The sequence below is a fragment of the Haliotis rufescens genome, unplaced genomic scaffold (genome assembly GCF_023055435.1).
Source record: "Haliotis rufescens isolate VD_foot unplaced genomic scaffold, xgHalRufe1.0.p SCAF_4, whole genome shotgun sequence".
In the NCBI taxonomy this organism is placed as follows: Eukaryota; Metazoa; Mollusca; class Gastropoda; order Lepetellida; family Haliotidae; genus Haliotis; species Haliotis rufescens.
The window spans coordinates 31,915,331-31,938,419 of record NW_025964112.1 but is presented as its reverse complement, the minus strand read 5'-3'; the positions used below and the strand labels follow the sequence as shown (position 1 = coordinate 31,938,419).

Below are 23,089 nucleotides of genomic sequence, written 5' to 3'. Positions count from 1 at the left end.
TCGCTTTTCACGCCAAAGACCCGGGTTCGATTCCCGTCATGTGTACAATGTGTGAGGCCTATTTCTGGTGTCCCCCGCGTAAAACCAAACTCACTTACTCACTATTCTGAATGAATTTTAAGTGATGTGGTGCATTGGTGTCAGTAGACTGTGAAACATCAAGCAGTATTTTGATGAGGCACGGTCCACAGAGCCACCACGACTCTCTTGTCTTAAAGTATGAAGTATGATTGAGGGTTTCTGTAAGAGTGTGAAAAACAGCAAGGGATCTCCTTACAGCTCTCTGGTAGATTACATATAAGTATGTTTCTCTGATCTCCATGAAATGCCTGTACACCACCAGTACTTAGCAACCAGACAACACAGCCAGGAATGCCTCACCTTCACACGCGTCTTGGTGGCCCACATCATGCAGTGAAATACGATGATGATAACCCTTCTCAATAGCTACATGTCAACTATTGAGCATGGAAGATAAGATCAACGATTGGGAGGAAAGGATGTCATTAGGATGAAAGAAATGTGGAACACCATTTCTTTACAAGACAGGAATGTTCACATAATACTTTTTGATCCGTCATGGTGGCAAAGAATAATGTTTTGAAAGTTGACACAATTTTTCCATGGCAGATGCTTAAAATTATGAGTTATATTGTGTTGACCAAACTTGAGTAACTGATCATCAGAATCTACATACTCACACAGACTGACTGTTGGTCCACTGTGTAATCCTCTGTTGAAAACTCACAAACATGTACTGAAGGCCCTCCCATCAAGGAAGTGGTGAATGGCCTTTTTCTCTTTTCAGAACATGCACGGTTTATGTGTATTTCCCTCAGATGAAGGAAGAAGTTAAAAGCTAATTTTATCTGCACAGTCAAATTCGGCAAAGTAGGGCTTGTGGTGTTGTCAATATTATTGGAAGGTTTAACAGGTAGAGATGGTTGAGAAGACTTAGCAAATTGATCAGAGATTTATTAGTGTCAGCACATGTATGCAGTTGGCTTAAGATTGATTCTATATCTTGTAGACGCTCTGTGATTTTCAAATTGGGTACAATTTTTAATGGACAGATACCCTAAACGATATCTGCTGGTGCACATAGATATTTTGTTATAAGACTTTCACACTGTTTGACATGTGTCCTTCCACACTGAGCAACCCGGAGCCTGTTTCCCTACTGTTAACCTGTCAGATGGATAGGACTTCCTACAAAGAAGAATTCAATGTTTGTAGGATCAGGCAGTATAATGGATCAGTTCATCTTTCTGTTCGTGGATAGCGTTGATGAGAGAAACTAAATTTCTTGATGAGTAAACAAAACTTGTGTTTCTAACACTCAGTGTAGGTACAGGTGGCACACGTGTCCATGACATCATTCTTATTAGTCAGGTCAGGTTGGGCTTAACCATAGGAACACAACAGTAGAAGTTTCTGCTCATGTGCCTGGTCAAGGGCTGCTGAGAGAGGGAAGAGTTCTGTTGAAGACACCTCCCTCCACTGCATGACTCATACAAACATGAACAAGCCAACCTTGAGGGTTACTCAGCAACACAGGAAACACTAGTACTAAACTGTTCAGTGGTGTACCTCATGTATGTGTTGTCATGGTAACAGAAGATGCACTAATTCTTTGTAAAACATCTCTTGTCCTTTTTAATCCATGAAACTCCGTTTTCGTCTTCTGTAATACACATTTTTTTGCAATTGCTGGCTGTTTGTGACAGGCAAAGTCGGTCATCAGCACACAGGGATGTCTGAACTGTGTGAGGGGAAGTCGGTCATCAGCACACAGGGATGTCTGAACTGTGTGAGGGGAAGTCGGTCATCAGCACACAGGGATTTCTCAACTGTGTGAGGGGAAGTCGGTCATCAGCACACAGGGATGTCTGAACTGTGTGAGGGGAAGTCGGTCATCAGCACACAGGGATGTCTGAACTGTGTGAGGGGAAGTCGGTCATCAGCACACAGGGATGTCTGAACTGTGTGAGGGGAAGTCGGTCATCAGCACACAGGGATTTCTCAACTGTGTGAGGGGAAGTCGGTCATCAGCACACAGGGATGTCTGAACTGTGTGAGGGGAAGTCGGTCATCAGCACACAGGGATGTCTGAACTGTGTGAGGGGAAGTCGGTCATCAGCACACAGGGATGTCTGAACTGTGTGAGGGGAAGTCGGTCATCAGCACACAGGGATGTCTCAACTGTGTGAGGGGAAGTCGGTCATCAGCACACAGGGATGTCTCAACTGTGTGAGGGGAAGTCGGTTATCAGCACACAGGGATGTCTCAACTGTGTGAGGGGAAGTCGGTTATCAGCACACAGGGATGTCTCAACTGTGTGAGGGGAAGTCGGTTATCAGCACACAGGGATGTCTCAACTGTGTGAGGGGAAGTCATTCATCAGCACACAGGGATGTCTGAACTGTGTGAGGGGAAGTCGGTTATCAGCACACAGGGATGTCTGAACTGTGTGAGGGGAAGTCGGTCATCAGCACACAGGGATGTCTCAACTGTGTGAGGGGAAGTCGGTCATCAGGACACAGGGATGTCTGAACTGTGTGAGGGGAAGTCGGTCATCAGCACACAGGGATGTCTGAACTGTGTGAGGGGAAGTCGGTCATCAGCACACAGGGATGTCTCAACTGTGTGAGGGGAAGTCGGTCATCAGCACACAGGGATGTCTCAACTGTGTGAGGGGAAGTCGGTCATCAGCACACAGGGATGTCTCAACTGTGTGAGGGGAAGTCGGTCATCAGCACACAGGGATGTCTCAACTGTGTGAGGGGAAGTCTGTCATCATTGGAAGGTAGGGGAGGGGTGGGGGTTCACCATACATACCATATCCAGTTGGCAACATTGAGCACCAGTGTTGGTGGTGGGTGGTGGGTGGTGTGTTGGAGGCCTTGCATGGAGTCACCACCTCACTCTGTGGCAGATACCATCTCCGACATGCAGTGTGTTTTTCAGTTGATGATGCCCTTGATATACTCTCAGACATGTCACTGTTGATGCAAGTTTAGCACTTTTATACCTGTTGCTTAGTTTTGTCATTTGTCATGTCAATTGATTGCTTTTGGGGTTTACCTAGAAGTAGGTATTTTATGGCACTTCACTCAACTGCCAGAAAGATCATTGCCATTATCTGTGTATTTTGTTCCATCTTTTTCAAGTAAAATAATGTCCATGGGTGAAAAGCATGAAACTTTGCCAATAGGTACATGTATATATCAACAGGTGAAAGGTGTCATGTGGCACTGCCAGCTCTTTGTGGTGTGGGGAAGCTTTTCGAGGGACATTAAGTCTACAGCCCCTGTACTGACTGTTTGAGCTAACTAAGCTTGGTACTGAGTATTTCAGTTGTATGATGACATGTCCACATATATGTGTGAGGAAAGTCCAATTTACTGTAGACGTGGCACATGGTACACAGTGGCACTTACAGATGGCGTACAGAGTGCCGAGTAAGGTTCTCATGACAGAGGTAGAGTGTTGCCACTTCACTGAAGAGGATAGAATACACTACCCATGCTGCATGACATGCCGAAAAAATCTGATATGAGTGGGGTAAAATGATGCAATATTCTCCTGTGACAAACACTCCAATGTACAGTGTACCTGGTGTGACAGCAGTGTGGGTGTTGTAGGTCATTATTCAAGGGTCTTTATCTTCTAAATCAGTAGTTGCACAAACATGGCAGGCAGGAGTTGGATGTTACTGGAAGAATCTCTATGTCAGTGCGTCAACACATGCTGTTCTCTGCGTCCACCCACAGGTTTCTCTCCTGCACAGGCCCCATCAAGAAGATAATATGTCATATGTCTAAATGCATGTACACATTGAAAAACCTTCCAAGCATCTTTAACATTAATGTTCAAAGAGACGTCTTCGTGACACGGTGTATGTGTGTTTTTGATCCGGTTAGGGCTGCATTGCATGTCATAAAATGTACTTTGTGTTATCATTATGGCCATCAGAAATACCTGTGTACAGACTGACAGATCGTGTAGCTGTGCCAGTGTGCATGTCAATGCTTACAATCTGGAAACAATTCATCAGAAATCTCTTGTTTCAAGTGGAACACATTACACTCCACATTTGTTGCCAACAATGTCAGATTATTGATTGAATAGTTTTTCGAATATTCTTTTTATTACGAATACCTTTTTTTAATCAACACTTTTCAAGACTTTTCTGTGATGTCCTTGTGATGCCAATTGATTGGATTAACTGTTAGTACATGTACAACATGAAGCATTTGATTGTTCAGACAAGTTTTCTCCTTGCTTTTTATTGTGAGCTGGTGTTGTGTGTTTCAGACTGAGTACATCTGACAGGAAGAGTGGCAGTCGAGACAGCAGCATGGATGCTCGCAAGTCACGTGATCGGCGAGAACGGAAAAAGGACAAGTATGACAAGATGACAATTGAACATACTGACAAGGTAAGACACTGCTAGTGTAAATTAAATTACAATTTGTCAACTGAATAAAAGGGTATATATTAACATGGACGCTCACATTAATATCCCAATGACAATACTAACTAGACTATCAATCAATCAAGTGTTACACATATGACATGCTTGATGGCTGTTTCCTTTGAAGTTTGCCCTGTACAAATTCCAACGAGGACAGTTTTTAACTTGGAAGCCTACTTATGGCAACTAGTTTGAAAATGACAGTGGCAGATCCTATATGTATTTGCATCTGTCTTCACCTCCTGATGTGTGCTAGTCTACCTAAGCTGTTATGATGGGCTCTCATGAGGCACCTGGACAGGTGAGGAGGAGCCACACACATGCTGGGATGATTGGCTCACACAGTAGATTGTCGGTTACATTCCTCACTCAATTATAAAAACACAGAGACCTTCAGATTTGTACATCAGAACCTTGCTTGAATGCCTTGCCTGCAAGACTTGGAAGACATTTACAAAATTCCAGTGGCCAGACCACAGAAACAGACACCATATCTCCCGTGTGTTTCAGTGGGGTGTACTCTAGTTATGTCATATGCAGGCGGTAGTGAGTTCCCCCGTGTGGTGTGTCTTCCATGTATTTCATAGGCATCAGTGATTTACCCTATTTACCTACAGGCTGCAGGGAAACACCAATGCCTTCACCCTGAATATCCAGTACCTGTGTAGGATGTCTTCCCTGTATTATGTCCCCTATTTACCTACAGGCTGCAGGGAAACACCAATGCCTTCACCCTGAATATCCAGTACCTGTGTAGGATGTCTTCCCTGTATTATGTCCCCCATTTACCTACAGGCTGAAGGGAAACACCAATGCCTTCACCCTGAATATCCAGTACCTGTGTAGGATGTCTTCCCTGTATTATGTCCCCTATTTACCTACAGGCTGCAGGGAAACACCAATGCCTTCACCCTGAATATCCAGTACCTGTGTAGGATGTCTTCCCTGTATTATGTCCCCCATTTACCTACAGGCTGAAGGGAAACACCAATGCCTTCACCCTGAATATCCAGTACCTGTGTAGGATGTCTTCCCTGTATTATGTCCCCTATTTACCTACAGGCTGAAGGGAAACACCAATGCCTTCACTCTGAATATCCAGTACCTGTGTAGGATGTCTTCCCGTTATTTTGTCCCCTCTTTACCAACAGGCTGAAGGGAAACACCAATGCCTTCACCCTGAATATCCAGTACCTGTGTAGGATGTCTTCCCTGTATTATGTCCCCTATTTACCTACAGGCTGCAGGGAAACACCAATGCCTTCACTCTGAATATCCAGTACCTGTGTAGGATGTCTTCCCTGTATTTTGTACCCTCTTTACAAACAGGCTGCAGGGAAACACCAATGCCTTCACCCTGAATATCCAGTCCCTGTGTAGGATGTCTTCCCTGTATTATGTCCCCTCTTTACCAACAGGCTGAAGGGAAACACCAATGCCTTCACCCTGAATATCCAGTACCTGTGTAGGATGTCTTCCCTGTATTATGTCCCCTCTTTACCAACAGGCTGAAGGGAAACACCAATGCCTTCACCCTGAATATCCAGTACCTGTGTAGGATGTTTTCCCATAACACCAGAAATACCATGTCAACAAATCCCTGCTGAAGTACACAAATTAATCATGTAATTACACTGTCTGGCTATAAAAAGTGCGAAATCGTGTGTGGAGTGATCGGAAGATGGCACAACTCACCGTTATTAACAGCAACCACGGTCAGATTACCGCTATTGACGCCTTGAAACAAACTTCAGTTAACAGAGAATGGATACATATATCATAAATGCCATTCTGTGACTCGTTAAAAGTCATATTTGCTTTTGTTCGACGATTCTATGTCAACATGTAATTCTCGCGATCGCCTTGACGGTGACTTGTCAGACTGGTTACATGTAAAAAATAATACCCGGCAATAGCGATCAGCTGCTTCGCTTAGGGTTATTATTATTTTAAATATGTTTAGTAAAAGCTACATCTAAATTAACAAGATATTGGAATATTTTATTCCTGATAAAAAAATAGTTTCAGATACAATTTTTGCCGATCCTTGCATTAAAATCCTGTAAAGTTAGATCATTGGGTGTGTCTTGACCGAATAACCGGTAGATTCCAAGAAAACGTGTGTACAGCTGATTGCTGTGTCCGGCTTAGTTTACTAGAAAATACACAAGGTAATCTTAATCCCTGGATATAAAACAATGCCCAGCAAAACAAAAAATACAATTTAAATGGTAAATCAACATGTCTGGTGATTTTTTATCTCAAATTTCGAATTTGTACTGACCAAGTTTCTCATCACCCGTTCGTTTGCCGGACTTCGCTAAAGGGGTACGGTGTAATTTTATTTCTGCGCTTGGTATTCGAATTATTTTTATCCCCCGCCGCGCGAAAGCGCGGAGCGGGGGATATAGTATTCACGACCGTCCGTACGTACGTCTGTCCGTACGTCCCACCTGTTTGTTGCCGCGATATCTCAAGAACTAAACACTGGATTGTCTTCATATTTGGAACTATGGTGTATATACAGACTCCGCAGACACCAGTCGGTTTTGGTGACCTTGATCCCATTTTCAAGGTCACAGCAGACAAATCTGCTTTTAGAGTTGGAAAACGGTGTTGCCGCGATATCTCAAGAACTAAACACTGGATTGTCTTCATATTTGGAACTATGGTGTATATACAGACTCCGCAGACACCAGTCGGTTTTGGTGACCTTGATCCCATTTTCAAGGTCACAGCAGACAAATCTGCTTTTAGAGTTGGAAAACGGTGTTGCCGCGATATCTCAAGAACTAAACACTGGATTGTCTTCATATTTAGAACTATGGTGTATATACAGACTCCGCAGACACCAGTCGGTTTTGGTGACCTTGATCCCATTTTCAAGGTCACAGCAAGCAAATCTGCTTTTGGAGTTGGAAAACGGTGTTGCCGCGATATCTCAAGAACTAAACACTGGATTGTCTTCATATTTGGAACTATGGTGTATATACAGACACCGCAGACACCAGTCGGTTTTGGTGACCTTGACCCAATTGTCAAGGTCACAGCAGGCAAATCTGCTTTTGGAGTTAGAAAACGGTGTTGCCGCGATATCTCAAGAACTAATTGCTGGATTGTCTTCATATTTGGAACTATAGTGTATATACAGACACCGCATACACCTGTCAGATTTGGTGACCTTGACCCCATTTTCAAGGTCACAGCAGGCAAATCTGTTTTTGGAGTTGGAAAACGGTGTTGCCACAATATCTCAAGAACTAATCGCTGGATTGTCTTCATATTTGGTACTATGGTGTACAGGCGGGGGATATTTCGTCACTCTGTGACAAATACTTGTTTTCCAAAATATTGAATCCGCTAGAGGGGGGTGCGCATTATACATGGGTGCACACTATACTCAAGAAAATACGGTATGTCCCCTATTTACCTACAGGCTGCAGGAAAACACCAATGCCTTCACCCTGAATATTCAGTAACTGTGTTGGATGTCTTCCCTGTATTACAGGGGGATCTACTTAGGTGACCTCCAGTCCAAGATAGATTCCCTGTACCCCATGCCTGTCATAAAGGGCTCTGGTTATTGATTGGTCAGAATGTCTGCTGTGTATGACTGTTAGCCGGCCTGTAGGGTGAAATGACCGGTGCATGATGCGTCACGATACACAATACATTTTTTTCTGTATCAGTACAAGACAATACACTTGCTTAAATAAATTACTTACTACTCATTCAATGACACCCCCATCCCCACTCCAGCTTTTTTGTCAGTCAAATGTGGCAAAAAACATGTTGTAATAAGCTTTTCAAGTTCACTGCTTAAAATAGCCACTATGAACATGTGTCTACAGCTAGTTTTTGATAAGTATCCTGTCTTATAAGGACTGTCCTATACAGGATGGCTGGTTGTGGGTCATCATACCCTGATGATGTTGATCAACTTATGGTTTGGCCAGGCCACTACGATGCAGCTGAAATATATAATGAAAACAGCATGACTAACGACACCTTCAGCTGATATTGGAACAGTAACCGTGGGCTTATTTCAGAATCAGAAGATTTTATTGTGAGACCAAGTACTTAATACATGCAACTTAAAGAAAATATAGTAAGGGATAACAAGTATCCAGTACAATAAATGTCTCTTGCATGACAGTATTTTGAATATTTAAAAACAACATGATGTACTTTCAGACTTATTTCTATAGCTCCAGTTCACATATGCTGTATTTTTGTTAATGCTTACATTAACCTTGGAATTAGCATGTGACTTCCACTCAAACCTTAATTATTTGGAGTAGTTAAGTGACCAGTAGACATATAACATTATAGGCTGTTTCAAGGTAGAGCTACAAAATGCACTATATACTTATCTGCATATTACGTGGTATATATCATAGGCTTTGCAATAAAAGACACACTTAAACCATATTACCATAAACACAGGGTCATAAAGAGATATATGGCGGGCTAGGAATATTCAGATATGTTGCACTGTGATCCTACCCTGGCACAGGATTCATTGTGTCTCATTACACTGTCCTCTGTGCGGGGTAAAATAAAGACATTAATATATTCATAGACATATTTCCACCAGCTGGGGATATTCTATGAACCCTTCAATGAGCCAGTTGTTACCCGGTCATGTCTTTAAGTGCTGGCATTGGATTTCTCAGATGAATGACAACCTCATTCAAATCCGAGTTTGGATTTTGAAGTATCTTTGAATATCATTACATTTGAATTGATAGATTTATTACTTACTGACACATGCAGAATGTATTACAAAACGTGTGATACCAGAGAGCTCCTGAGATGAGGGTATTGAAGTTGGTTAACACTGAGAGTAACTTTGAAATACATTACATAAATTTGACTAAAGTCACTTACCTCCTACAATTATTGCCATTGTTATGTTGCTATAAATGAGGGTTGGGAATAGCCATGCCTAATAACTGTTTACAGGTAATTGAGACCAACTGTTCACAGATCACAGGTAATTTTTCCACCCATTTCACAATCACGGATAATTAGGGTGTAAATTAGTTCATATGTCACAGAGATAAGGAATAATAATTCTTCTCATGGTGACTAAACGATATCATTATAATTTTGCATCTATAAACTTGGACTGCATCTCATATTATTGTAGTATATGTACTTGGTGACAATCTAGTTCTGACTGTAGCCCCTCCCACAGATTCTAGTCCTGACTGTCCCCCCTCCCACAGATTCTAGTCCTGACCATAACCTCTCCCACACAATCTAGTTCTGACTGTAACCTCTCCCACTTAAGCTGGTCCTGACTGTAATCCCTCCCACATAAGCTGGTCCTGACTGTAGCCTTTTCCACATAAGCTAGTCCTGATTGTAACCTCTCCCACATAATTTAGTTCTGACTGTAACTCCTCCCACAGATTCTAGTCCTGACCATAACCTCTTCCACATAAGCTAGTTCTGACTGTAACCTCTCCCACGTGTGCTAGTTCTGACTGTAACCTCTCCCACTTAAGCTAGTCCTGACCATAACCTCTTCCACATAAGCTAGTTCTGACTGTAGCTTCTCCCACATGTGCTAGTTCTGACTGTAACCTCTCCCACTTAAGCTGGTCGTGACTGTAACCCCTTCCACATAAGCTAGTCCTGACTGTAACCTCTCCCACTTGAGCTAGTCCTGACTGCAACCCCTTCCACATAAGCTAGTCCTGACTGTAACCCCTTCAACATAAGCTAGTCCTGACTGTAACCCCTTCCACATAAGCTGGTTCTGACTGTAGCCTCTCCCACTTAAGCTAGGCCTGACTGTAACCCCTTCCACATAAGCTAGTCCTGACTGTAACCTCTACCACTTAAGCTAATCCTGACTGTAACCCCTTCCACATAAGCTGGTCCTGACTGTAACCACTCCCACTTAAGCTAGTCCTGACTGTAACCTCTCCCACATAAGCTAATCCTGACTGTAACCCCTTCCACATAAGCTGGTTCTGACTGTAGCCTCTCCCACTTAAGCTAGGCCTGACTGTAACCCCTTCCACATAAGCTAGTCCTGACTGTAACCTCTACCACTTAAGCTAATCCTGACTGTAACCCCTTCCACATAAGCTGGTCCTGACTGTAACCACTCCCACTTAAGCTAGTCCTGACTGTAACCACTCCCACTTAAGCTAGTCCTGACTGTAACCACTCCCACTTAAGCTAGTCCTGACTGTAACCTCTCCCACTTAAGCTAGTCCTGACTGTAACCACTCCCACTTAAGCTAGTCCTGACTGTAACCACTCCCACTTAAGCTAGTCCTGACTGTAACCTCTCCCACTTAGGCTAGTCCTGATTGTAACCTCTCCCACCATGGCTTGCTCTTAGTATAAAGTTGAATGATGTTTCACCTGCATCAGTGTATGTTTTGTTACTGTGTCCACATGATCAGCAACCAATAGCTCTGCCCTGCCAGGAGGCCATTACATACTGATCTGTCACATTAGCCTGTCAGTAGTGGGCCCCATGCAATACACCACTATGTTCACTTGCCTGCCTCATTGAACAGCAGGAAATAAGCGTTTGTACATTTCCCTGATTGTAGACCTGTCTGACTGTCTGAGCAGCAGTAGACCTGCTGTTGGAGCTCAGAGGATTGAGGGGATATTTGGTGTTCATGCCCATTATATATACATCCTTGACAATATCAGGAACGGCCTCAGCTACCTTTGGTGTCCATAAATTGCTTCATGTATAGATTGTATGATTTGGACTGAAAAGCATTGAAGCAGACACATTGGCTGATCTTAGTTAGATATTACTATTAGTTTCGGATCATTTAATCAGTATAATTGAGCCTTAAGTAGCGAAGCTAGAACCAATACCAATTTCATGGCTCATTTAGTTGAAATGTCTTCTGTTATAGAAGCAGACACTAGCATAGTTTTAATTACAGTATTCAGATTAACCGCATGGCCTTATTGGTTTGAATATTACTCTGTGCAGACATTCCGAATGAATTGTGTGTGAAATTTACGATAAACCATATAGATATGTCACACCCTTCTGTAAAGAAATGAATGCTGTGATTGATATAGGATTCCTATGTTGTGACAATTATGATGGTGATAAAGACACTGACAAGCTATCACAGCCCCTGTCATGTGAAAGACCTGTCAGGTAAATTAGTCTCACATTGCAGTATTATCAGCAGTGATAGAAAGAATGTTTGTGTCATTAGGCTGTCTCCAGGCTGGTTGTGTGAGGGAGCTTGCCGGGGTGGGAGCAGCCCCAGGAGACAGACAGTGATCAAGCTGGTGATGGGTCAGGTGTTATACACTGGGGTCATCAGCTCCCAACTCATGTCTGTGTGTGGGGGTGGAAGGGATGGGACTTCCATTCAGTGTCATATACAAAACACAATCCTCCCATCAGGTTAATTTAGCTCAAGCCAGGTATTGTACATTGAAGGTATTGGTGTATTTGAGGAGTGAAAATGCACTACACTGTAGTCCATGATGGTGACACAGATACCTGTCACTGATGCCACATGTCTGAGTTACCAGGGACTGACACAGCATCGATGAGGGACAAACCCTTTGAAAACTTGCCTTGTCATAAACATGATCAGATATCATGTCATGCTTCATATGCGGGGTGGCTAATAAGTTCTGAGCCTATGTACACTGGACAGTTTGCATGTATTAAGTAAAGTGTTGATAAGACACATGATATGATTATGATGGTCAACGACTCACCGCACTCAGCATGGGGGGGGGTCACACTGGCAAGGTTTGGGGTTTCACATGGACCACAGTCCCTACATGGGTTGATTGTCATCAGTTCTAGTCAGTGTTGACTTTCATGTTGACTATCATTCTTAGATATATTGTTTGTAGACAGTGCTAGGCAGCGCACAACCCACCCCTACATGGAGGACAGCATGGATTGTATTGCCTGTGAGCCTGACATCAGTGACAGACACATGTATATACACAATGAAATATTTGGCATGCCCCTCAGTAGCCTTGGTTTATGCTTTTGTTTACAACTTAAAGCTGTCTGCTGTATTCTGCATCCTATCAGCTCCCCTGGAAATCCGCTGATGACACACATACAACAACTGGATGCTCATCATGCTGCCAGACACTGTCTGCCTTGTGTCACACTCATTCACACACACATCTACCATATATATATGTAACCCACATGGCTAGATGTGAATGTGTCACTAATAGCAGTATTTGGCTGAATAGCAAGGTACACCCCCACATTCTGCCTGTCACCTCAGTAGGGTAGCCGTCTCACAAGGGTCACTTCAGTAGGGTAGCCGTCCCACAAATGTCACATTAGTAGGGTAGCCATCACACAACTGTCACCTCAGTAGGGTAGCCGTCACACAACTGTCACCTTAGTAGGGTAGCCATCACACAACTGTCACCTTAGTAGGGAAGCCATCACACAACTGTCACCTTAGTAGGGTAGCTGTCACACAGCAGTCACCTAGGTAGGGTATCCATCACATAAACTGTCACTTTGGGGTAGCCGTCACACAACTGTAACCTCAGTAGGGTAGCCATCACACAACTGTCACCTCAGTAGGGTAGCCGTCACACAACTGTCACCTAGGAAGGGGAGCCGTCACACAACTGTCACCTCAGTAGGGTAGCCGTCACACGACTGTCACCTCAGTAGGTAGCTCTCACACAACTGTCACCTCAGTAGGGTAGCCGTCACACAACTGTTACCACAGTAGAGCGGCTTTATTAAGAAAACAATGAAGGCCATTACTCAGACAGTTGGTTGACAGTAGGGGATGTGGGATGCGATACGGGTTGTAATGAATAGACTGACTGTGGGGGAAGTGGGATGTGATATGGGTTGTAATGAATAGACTGACTGTAGGGGAAGTGGGATGTGATACGGGTTGTAATGAATAGACTGACTGTGGGGGAAGTGGGATGTGATACAGGTTGTAATGAATAGACTGACTGTGGGGGAAGTTGGATGTGATACGGGTTGTAATGAATAGACTGACTGTGGGGGAAGTGGGATGCGATACGGGTTGTAATGAATAGACTGACTGTGGGGGAAGTGGGATGTGATATGGGTTGTAATGAATAGACTGACTGTGGGGGATGTGGGATGTGATACGGGTTGTAATGAATAGACTGACTGTGGGGAAGTGGGATGTGATACGGGTTGTAATGAATAGACTGACTGTGGGGGAAGTGGGATGTGATATGGGTTGTAATGAATAGACTGACTGTGGGGGAAGTGGGATGTGATATGGGTTGTAATGAATAGACTGACTGTAGGGGAAGTGGGATGTGATACGGGTTGTAATGAATAGACTGACTGTGGGGGAAGTGGGATGTGATATGGGTTGTAATGAATAGACTGACTGTGGGGGAAGTTGGATGTGATACGGGTTGTAATGAATAGACTGACTGTGGGGGAAGTGGGATGCGATACGGGTTGTAATGAATAGACTGACTGTGGGGGAAGTGGGATGTGATATGGGTTGTAATGAATAGACTGACTGTGGGGGAAGTGGGATGTGATATGGGTTGTAATGAATAGACTGACTGTGGGGGAAGTGGGATGTGATATGGGTTGTAATGAATAGACGGACTGTGGGGGAAGTGGGATGTGATATGGGTTGTAATGAATAGACTGACTGTGGGGGATGTGGGATATGATACGGGTTGTAATGAATAGACTGACTGTGGGGGAAGTGGGATGTGATATGGGTTGTAATGAATAGACTGACAGTAGGGGAAGTGGGATGTGATACGGGTTGTAATGAATGACTGACTGTGGGGGAAGTGGGATGTGATATGGGTTGTAATGAATAGACTGACTGTGGGGGAAGTGGGATGTGATATGGGTTGTAATGAATAGACTGACTGTGGGGGAAGTGGGATGTGATATGGGTTGTAATGAATAGACGGACTGTGGGGGAAGTGGGATGTGATATGGGTTGTAATGAATAGACTGACTGTGGGGGATGTGGGATATGATACGGGTTGTAATGAATAGACTGACTGTGGGGGAAGTGGGATGTGATATGGGTTGTAATGAATAGACTGACTGTGGGGGATGTGGGATGTGATATGGGTTGTAATGAATAGACTGACAGTAGGGGAAGTGGGATGTGATACGGGTTGTAATGAATAGACTGACTGTGGGGGAAGTGGGATGTGATACAGGTTGTAATGAATAGACTGACTGTGGGGGATGTGGGATGTGATACGGGTTGTAATGAATAGACTGACTGTGGGGGAAGTGGGATGTGATATGGGTTGTAATGAATAGACTGACTGTGGGGGAAGTGGGATGTGATATGGGTTGTAATGAATAGACTGACTGTGGGGGAAGTGGGATGTGATACGGGTTGTAATGAATAGACTGACTGTGGGGGAAGTGGGATGTGATACGGGTTGTAATGAATAGACTGACTGTGGGGGAAGTGGGATGTGATACGGGTTGTAATGAATAGACTGACTGTAGGGGATGTTTGATGTGATACGGGTTGTAATGATTAGACTGATTATGGGGGATGTGGGATGTGATACGGGTTGTAATGAATAGACTGACTGTAGGGGACTTTCAGATGTGCCATGAACATTGGGTTTGATATCTTTGATGAAAACACATTTCACAGACACAGTCTAAATTGGGAATCCCAGAAAGAGAGAGTGTCAATAATGAACATGATGAACCCTCCACTCCACCCAAAGCAGATGTATGTAGGTTGTTACTGTTGACAGGCATGTCTGTGTTACAGATGATCCTCCTGATTGTTGAAAGACTTACTGGGGTACTGGGGTTCCTGGGGTAACTAGGGGTCATACTGAAAGCCAAGTCTGGAGTCCTAATGGGGTGAGAGTGACCCCCCCCCCCCCCGAGTCAAGAGGGCCACTTCAAAGTCAAGACTGGATTAACACCTTGCTCTTTAAGTGGATGACTCGGCGCTCTTGTCAGTTTCAGATGCTTCAAAGTAGTGTCTGTTTATTTCATGCATCAGGTGACCAATCGAAAAATGAATACTTCAGTTTAGGCCTTTTGATGAACATTTTGTTTTCCCTGTTGGAAACATATAATTATGTTATGATATAAATTTGTAGTTTGACATTAACATCTTCTATGTAGTGAATTCATATTGCTCTTATTGAGACACTTGAGGTTAGATGAATTATATACATTGTTATATTTATGTTGAAGTCCACAGAGTCATCATCTGTTGTTGCTACAGTGTGCATGCATGTGTGTGTGTGTGTGTGTGTGTGTGTGTGTGTGTGTGTGTGTGTGTGTGTGTGTGTGTGTGTGTGTGTGTGTGTGTGTGTGTGTGTGTGTGTGTGTGTGTGTGTGTGTGTGTGCGTGTGTGTGCGTGCATGCATGTGCATGCGTGTGTGTGTGTGTGTGTGTGTGTGTGTGTGTGTGTGTGTGCTCTCGCCCTGTTGACTACCTACCAACACATGCAGGTAGGCAGTGGAGAGCTGGTATAGCTGACACCTACTGCATGTCCTGTGGCCAGCACAGCCATTTAGGCGGTCAGTAGAGTGAGTTGCTAGGGGTCAGCGAGGGGAGCAACATACAAATACCCACCAGAGAATGTTTATGGTACACGCTTTTATTGACAACCATTCACACATGAAGGCATTGCTGGCCTCTGCTCCTGCTGAATGAGGCTCCACAGGGGTGTTCAGCTGTACAGATATGTGAATGTCAACCATCCAGGTGCTTCAGTATGGCAGTACCATTCAGTAGTCAGCTCTGAACAGTAAAATATGTAAATCTGTCCTCATGCACTAGATGTTATGAATATCCAGCTCAAAATTACAAGAACTGAGTTTGTTAAATATTTCTCAGACCCAAGACTTGGATATATTATGTATGAATACTGTGTGTATAGCTCTATTCCTAGTGGCCTTCACCAGTGGGTTATGCAAGTTATGAATACTGTGTGTATACCCTATATATACTGTATGTATACCCTATATCCTCGTGGCCCTCACCAGTGGGTTAGAAAGGTATGAATACTGTGTGTATACCCTATAACCTCGTGGCCCTCACCAGTGGGTTAGAAAGGGATGAATACTGTGTGTATACCCTGTATATACTGTGTGCATACCCTATATCCTCGTGATCTCCACCAGTGGGTTAGAAAGGGATGAATACTGTGTGTATATCCTGTATATACTGTGTGCATACCCTATATCCTCGTGATCTTCACCAGTGGGTTGGTTAGAAAGGTATGAATACTGTGTGTATACCCTATATACTGTGTACATACCCTATATCCTTGTGATCTTCACCAGTGGGTTAGAAAGGTATGAATACTGTGTGTATACCCTATATATACTGTGTGCATACCCTATATATACTGTGTGCATACCCTATATATACTGTGTGCATACCCTATATCCTCGTGTCCCCCACCAGTGGGTTATAAAGGCATGCATATTGAGTGTATACCCTATTCCCTGTGACCTTCACCAGTGGGTTAGGCAAGTTATGAATACTGTGTGTATACCCCTACTCCTCGTGACCCTCACTAGTGGGTTGAACAACTTATGAATCGGCTGTAGAGTACAGGCAGCACATGTTATATTAAACATTATTTTCGAGGACTGTAACCAGCAGAGCACGTACATGGCTTGTCTACTGAGCTACTGATAGGGGAACACAGCAAAGTGACAGTACTATGTATGTAGTACTATGTATGTAGTATTTAGCATGGATTCTCCCTATTTGATGACATAACTCAACATGGATACCCACTATACCAAGGGGCGACAGGGATCGTCGGGCAAGGATTATGTCCAGGTAAGAGACTTTTATGAGGAACAAGCTTTGACAGAATCACAAAGACAAACCTGGTTTATTTCGTAATCTTCAAATTAACCTGGAAATGTGCATGCAAGTTTTGGGAACTTTGCTCCTGTGTAGGGCAATTGGTTTTAATAACAAGAGATGTGGGTTGTTTCATTGCCTGACTATTGGCTACTGTGGGTACAGGGGCTTTGCCTGCAGACACTGTCCCAGCTTTCACTCTGGTTTCACATCTATATCCCCTACTAGATGCCGGAATGTATGGGGCTGATTTTTATGCATAAATTTGTTTAATGACAACAGTGTGTGCTTTATGTGAAATATATTTGGTCTCTTTGAGCATTTTGTGCCCATTTTATGAAACATGCATTTATGAAACTCATTTAGTACCCAGTGTACATGTGGGCTTCCTTCTTGGACTGAGGACTGAGAGGACGAGTGATTCAATGTGCTATTGAAAGTTACACTCTCACTTTATAACACTCCATTCATTCCTTTTATCATACTTCACAAAAGAGAAAATTGGTGCTATGTTAATGGTTGAGACTGCTTAGATTCACAAGATTATTCTGGTTAAGCCATGTATGCTTTGTCTTGTTTGCCAGCATTAACTTTATGTTGTATGAAATATTTTAAGATATTTTTAACAGACCAAGAATATGAAAGGAATAATATAATTCCATGTGTATTTATAAACATGGAATAACAGAATGGCTGAGACAAATGTGGACACATTCGCCCAAGTTTTATGTCAAAAGCTTGTTTCTTCTTATTAAGCAGCCTGACTCAGATGTGCGCTATGTGAATGTGTTTTGTGTAGCTCGGGTTTCACTGCAAGATATACATGTCACAGTGTTATTGACAGTATGACAGAAATACTTTATGTATGTTCCTGGACATATGTATGTGTGTAGCCTTAGCCATGTCATAGCAGCCAGGAGGTTGGGCTTATCTGACAGAGGATTATTGCTTTTCTTTATGTCAACATTGCTTCACTCATAAAGCAACAAATACTACACGTGATATTTGGAGGTAGTGTCAGATTCAGACCAGGAATTAATTTCTACACAACAGACTTATTGTTTGACCACCAACAGCATAATCAGTGAACTTGTTCCTTGAAGATAATGCCATGTATAATGGATATGAAATACACCTAGAGATAGGAGCAGCATGGTTTATCTAATCATAGCCGCAGCATACACATGTTAGTCATAATTACAGTCAGCAATAATGATGTGTCAAAGTATGTAGCAGGGCAGTGTTGTTGAAGTACATCTTCATAAATACTTCTCTAAGTGTATCATTCATCTGAAGGTGACAAATCTCAAATGTTTGGATTTGATTTTAACATCTTCCTAAAAAAATGTTTTCATGGTTATAAAGGGATTTCATTGGATCATTTCAGAAACACCAAGTTTTGGTTATATTTTTGTGTTTAGAAATGTGTTTTTTTCTTGAACAAAAAGAAAACTATTCTTGTATTGTTCTCTTTACTCCACCCCATCCAGTTGAGACATGTGGCATCTTGTCATGTTGTTGTATGAGGATGCACAAGACATCACCATCTACATGTGTGTATTTCCCCCAAGTAGCAGTTGTATTTCTTCAAAGGAGTATTTTTTGTCAAGAAAAGAGTGTTCATCTAAACCGAAAATCTATAACTAACACTGCAATGTGAAACATGGAAATATAAGAAGTGTACACACATCAGACTGACACTGACTTGATCATCAAGTTAAAGTGGCACTGTAAACTGTAATATGGTGTACCTGGCAAGCATGAGGTGCCCTGGACTGTCCCCAGCCGTAGTATGAAGCTGTCATTAACACACGTAGAAAGAACACTGGCCACTCTGATGGTCTCAGATCCCCCTTTGAAGGCTTGTTTTAGATTGACAGCTATCTAACCTGCTGAAAGTACATTTTCCTTTCCCATGAAATTGGAAGAAACTCTGTTCTTAAGGATATCATTATTACAGTAATGGTAAGTGCAAATTTCTCCCTCAAGTGTATTTATTTCAGCAAAGGAATGCTATCTATTTCTTCTCCACTAGAATATTTACTTTTAAGCTGCATAAAGAAGTGGAACAGGCAGTTAAAGAAATTGGCACCACACACACTGAAATGTACATGAGTGGATTGTAGTAGTTTAACTGACATGCTCAAGTCCCTAGTGAAATGAACATGAAATGAGCATATGTTTGTGCTGCTGGGCTGGTCATGTTATAGGAAGGGGTTGTGATAAAAACATCAGCAACTATCACAAATGTGATAAGCTTCAGTGTGGGGTCTGTGGATGTTGAACATGGCTCTCACTTATACGTGGTAACATAGGATTCATGGTTCTGTAAGATTCATGGTTCTGTATGATTCATGGTTCTGTATGATTCATGGTTTTGTATAATCCATGGTTCTGTATGATTCATGGTTTTGCATAATCCATGGTTCTGTATGATTCATGGTTTTGTATAATCCATAGTTCTGTATGATTCATGGTTCTGTATGATTCATGGTTTTGTATGATTCATGGTTTTGTATGATTCATGTTTCTGTATGATTCATGGTTCTGTATGATTCATGGTTCTGTATGATATATGGTTCTGTTCTGTATGATTCATGGTTTTGTATGATTCATGGTTCTGTATGATCCATGGTTCTTTATGATTCATGGTTTTGTATAATCCATGGTTCTGTATGATTCATGGTTTTGTAAGATTCATGGTTGTGTATGATCCATGGTTCTGTATGATCCATGGTTCTGTATGATTCATGGTTTTGTATAATCCATGGTTCTGTATGATTCATGGTTCTGTATGATCTATGGTTCTGTATGATCCATGGTTTTGTATGATTCATGGTTTTGTATTATTCAAGTTTCTGTCAGATTCATGATTCTGTATGATTCATGGTTTTGTATGATCGATGGTTCTGTATGATTCATGGTTTTGTATAATCCATGGTTCTGTATGAGTCATGGTTTTGTATAATCCATAGTTCTGTATGATTCATGGTTCTGTATGATCCATGGTTCTGTATGATTCATGGTTCTGTATGATCCATGGTTCTGTATGATTCATGGTTCTGTATGATTCATGGTTTTGTATGATTCATGGTTCTGTATGATCCATGGTTCTGTATGATTCATGGTTTTGTATAATCCATGGTTCTGTATGATTCATGGTTTTGTAAGATTCATGGTTTTGTATGATCCATGGTTCTGTATGATCCATGGTTCTGTATGATTCATGGTTTTGTATAATCCATGGCTCTGTATAATCCATGGTTCTGTATGATCTATGGTTCTGTATGATCCATGGTTCTGTATGATTCATGGTTTTGTATTATTCAAGTTTCTGTAAGATTCATGATTCTGTATGATCCATGGTTTTGTATTATTCATGATTCTGTGTGACTTATGGTTCTGTATGATTCAAGTGTCTGTTAGATTCATGGTTCTGTATGATCTATGGTTCTGTATGATTCAAGTTTCTGTAAGATTCATGATTCTGTATGATCTATGGTTCTGTATGATTCAAGTTTCTGTAAGATTCATGGTTCTGTATGATCTACGGTTCTGTATGATTCGTGGTTCTGTATTATCCATGGATCTGTATGATCTATGGATCTGTATGATCTATGGTACTGTATGATCCATGGATCTGTATTATCCATGGATCTGTATGATTCATGGTTCTGTATGATCCATGGTACTGTAAGATCCATGGTTCTGTGTGATTCATGGTTCTGTGTGATTCCTACTTATGTGAGATTCATATTTACATGATACTGTTTGATACATTATATATATATATATATATATATATATATATATATATATATATATATATACATATTTATATATGTTTTGTGTGCTATATAGTTACTTTTTCGTTCTGGCATCCCTAATCAACATGTGTTCTTCACTCCTACCAAGACGCTGTCAGGCAGATAACCTGCCTTGTCTGTGCCCCTAATGTAAAACAAGTAGAGCAGGATTTCTGTCATCCATGCAGTCACTGAGTGCTTTGCATTTGGTAAGATCATATCTAGGGCTTTCTTGGTGGAACTGTAAAAAAACAATTCTATCAGACTTAGATGTGACCTAATCCAGCAATCCATGAGATTAGAGTCAGGCGATGAATCCTTTGTACTTTCGAGGGATAAAGCCTGCAAATGTCCTCTCTGTCATTTCTGTAGATGGGGTTTTATACTGTGAACTTTCCTGAAAGATTTCAATTAGAACCTGATACTTTGTGTACCATGAATCTATCTGAGAGGGGCATCTAAATGCAATGTCAAGTCTGATAGAAAGTTACTTATTTGGTTCAGTCCTGTCCCTATTTGTTATGAATCCAATTGCTATGAATAAATGTGTTCCCAAGACATAAAATGTTGAGGAATCTGTTCTCACTGTGCTGTAACTGTTGGTGCTGAGAGTTGGAGGGGGGAGGGTCTGATCTGTGTGTTGAATGGCAGGACCACAGCCAGACGTTGTTGCTGAAGGACAGGCTTTATTTGTCCAATGCTGCTGCATGGTCATCTCCAACATCTCTGAAGTAATCTGATCAGTCAAGGGTTACCTGTGGAATACCTAGTCAGCTTTATTGCACCTCCCAGCACTGGGCCAAGTACACAACTGTTGTATTACCCGAGTAGAAGTGCCTCTAGCTTTTTTATGACACACGTCTGAATAAATACGGTTCATTGCAAGACCCAGAACTCTTGTTTAAAGTGACCTGGTTTTTATGAGTGACAGGTGAGTGATTACAGACTAACACTTAGTCAATGAAAACATGTCTTTTTAAAATAATAAAAATATATTTTCGATAGAACCATTCCTCTTCTTCTACTTTCATATGTGGAATCTAGCAAACTAGACTTGGTTAGTTTGATCTAGACTTGCCTAGGCTTTTAGTAAAATAAAATACCTAGAAAATATAAATTCCACAGTCATGGTGCAGGACTAGAGTGATTATTTCACTGTGGGTGAATTCTCCTGATTCATGGTTGTATGTGATACCACAGTTCATACCAAACATGGCAGTCGGAGTCCATGAACATTTCAATTGGAAATGTGAAAGTCAGTAATAAAGAAACAAGGTAGCAGGCAACAAACTGATATTCATGGTGTAGCTGAACAGATTAGGGCTGGGACGAGTCCAAATTTACTACCTGGGTAGCCAACCCCCTATTAACCGACCCTACCCGGTACCTGCTGTAGGTCTCAATAGTTGGGAACCCAATGTCTAATTGGGAATAGTTTAACTGTAGCCCTGGCAAAAACTGTTCAGATACATGTATGAAACCAGAGACCATATAATAGATATATGGTCTCTTATGAAACGATCAAATCATGCGTACACTGAAGTTGACTGAAGCTTTACCTTTACTCAAACATATACAAAACAAAAGGAATGTGTGCATCATCATAAAGAAATGGGAACATTAGCGACTGGTAGTGTAACCACTGAGCTCTTGTGAGTTTTTGTCGTTAAACAATATGTCATGTGACTAATCACGTGTCCGGGTACTACTGTGGGTACCCGAGTTACCCGTCCCAGCCCTAGAACAGATGTAGAACCATGCTCACTTATTCTGCATAGAGTAAATGTGTTGTCACAAGGGTAGGGGTATTGGACTACCTAGATTGCACCCATTTCTTAAGCAAGAGGTGAGTGAATGTTGTTTTATGCTGCAAGGCAGCAATATCACACCTATGAGTCAGCGCAGGTTCCTAGTGTCACAGACCCATCCATGAAGGATTTCATTACCCACAACCGCCTGGTCACTGCTCTGTAA

At 42.1% G+C, this 23,089-nt stretch overlaps 1 protein-coding gene across 6 annotated transcripts in view; it reads left to right on the top strand.

Annotated features, from left to right (window-relative positions):
- Nucleotides 1-23,089, top strand: part of LOC124149528 — a 193,009-nt gene that overhangs the window by 37,228 nt on the left and 132,692 nt on the right. For 4 of the 6 annotated variants that reach the window (XM_046521180.2, XM_046521178.2, XM_046521181.2 and 1 more), the window contains one exon: nt 4,318-4,441. In XM_046521180.2, coding sequence (XP_046377136.2) covers nt 4,318-4,441 — 124 coding nt within the window. Of the gene's footprint in view, nt 1-3,710; nt 3,899-4,317; nt 4,442-17,031; nt 17,283-23,089 lie in introns of those variants that run through there. The other 2 variants (XM_046521182.2, XM_046521184.2) reach the window with 2 other exon arrangements.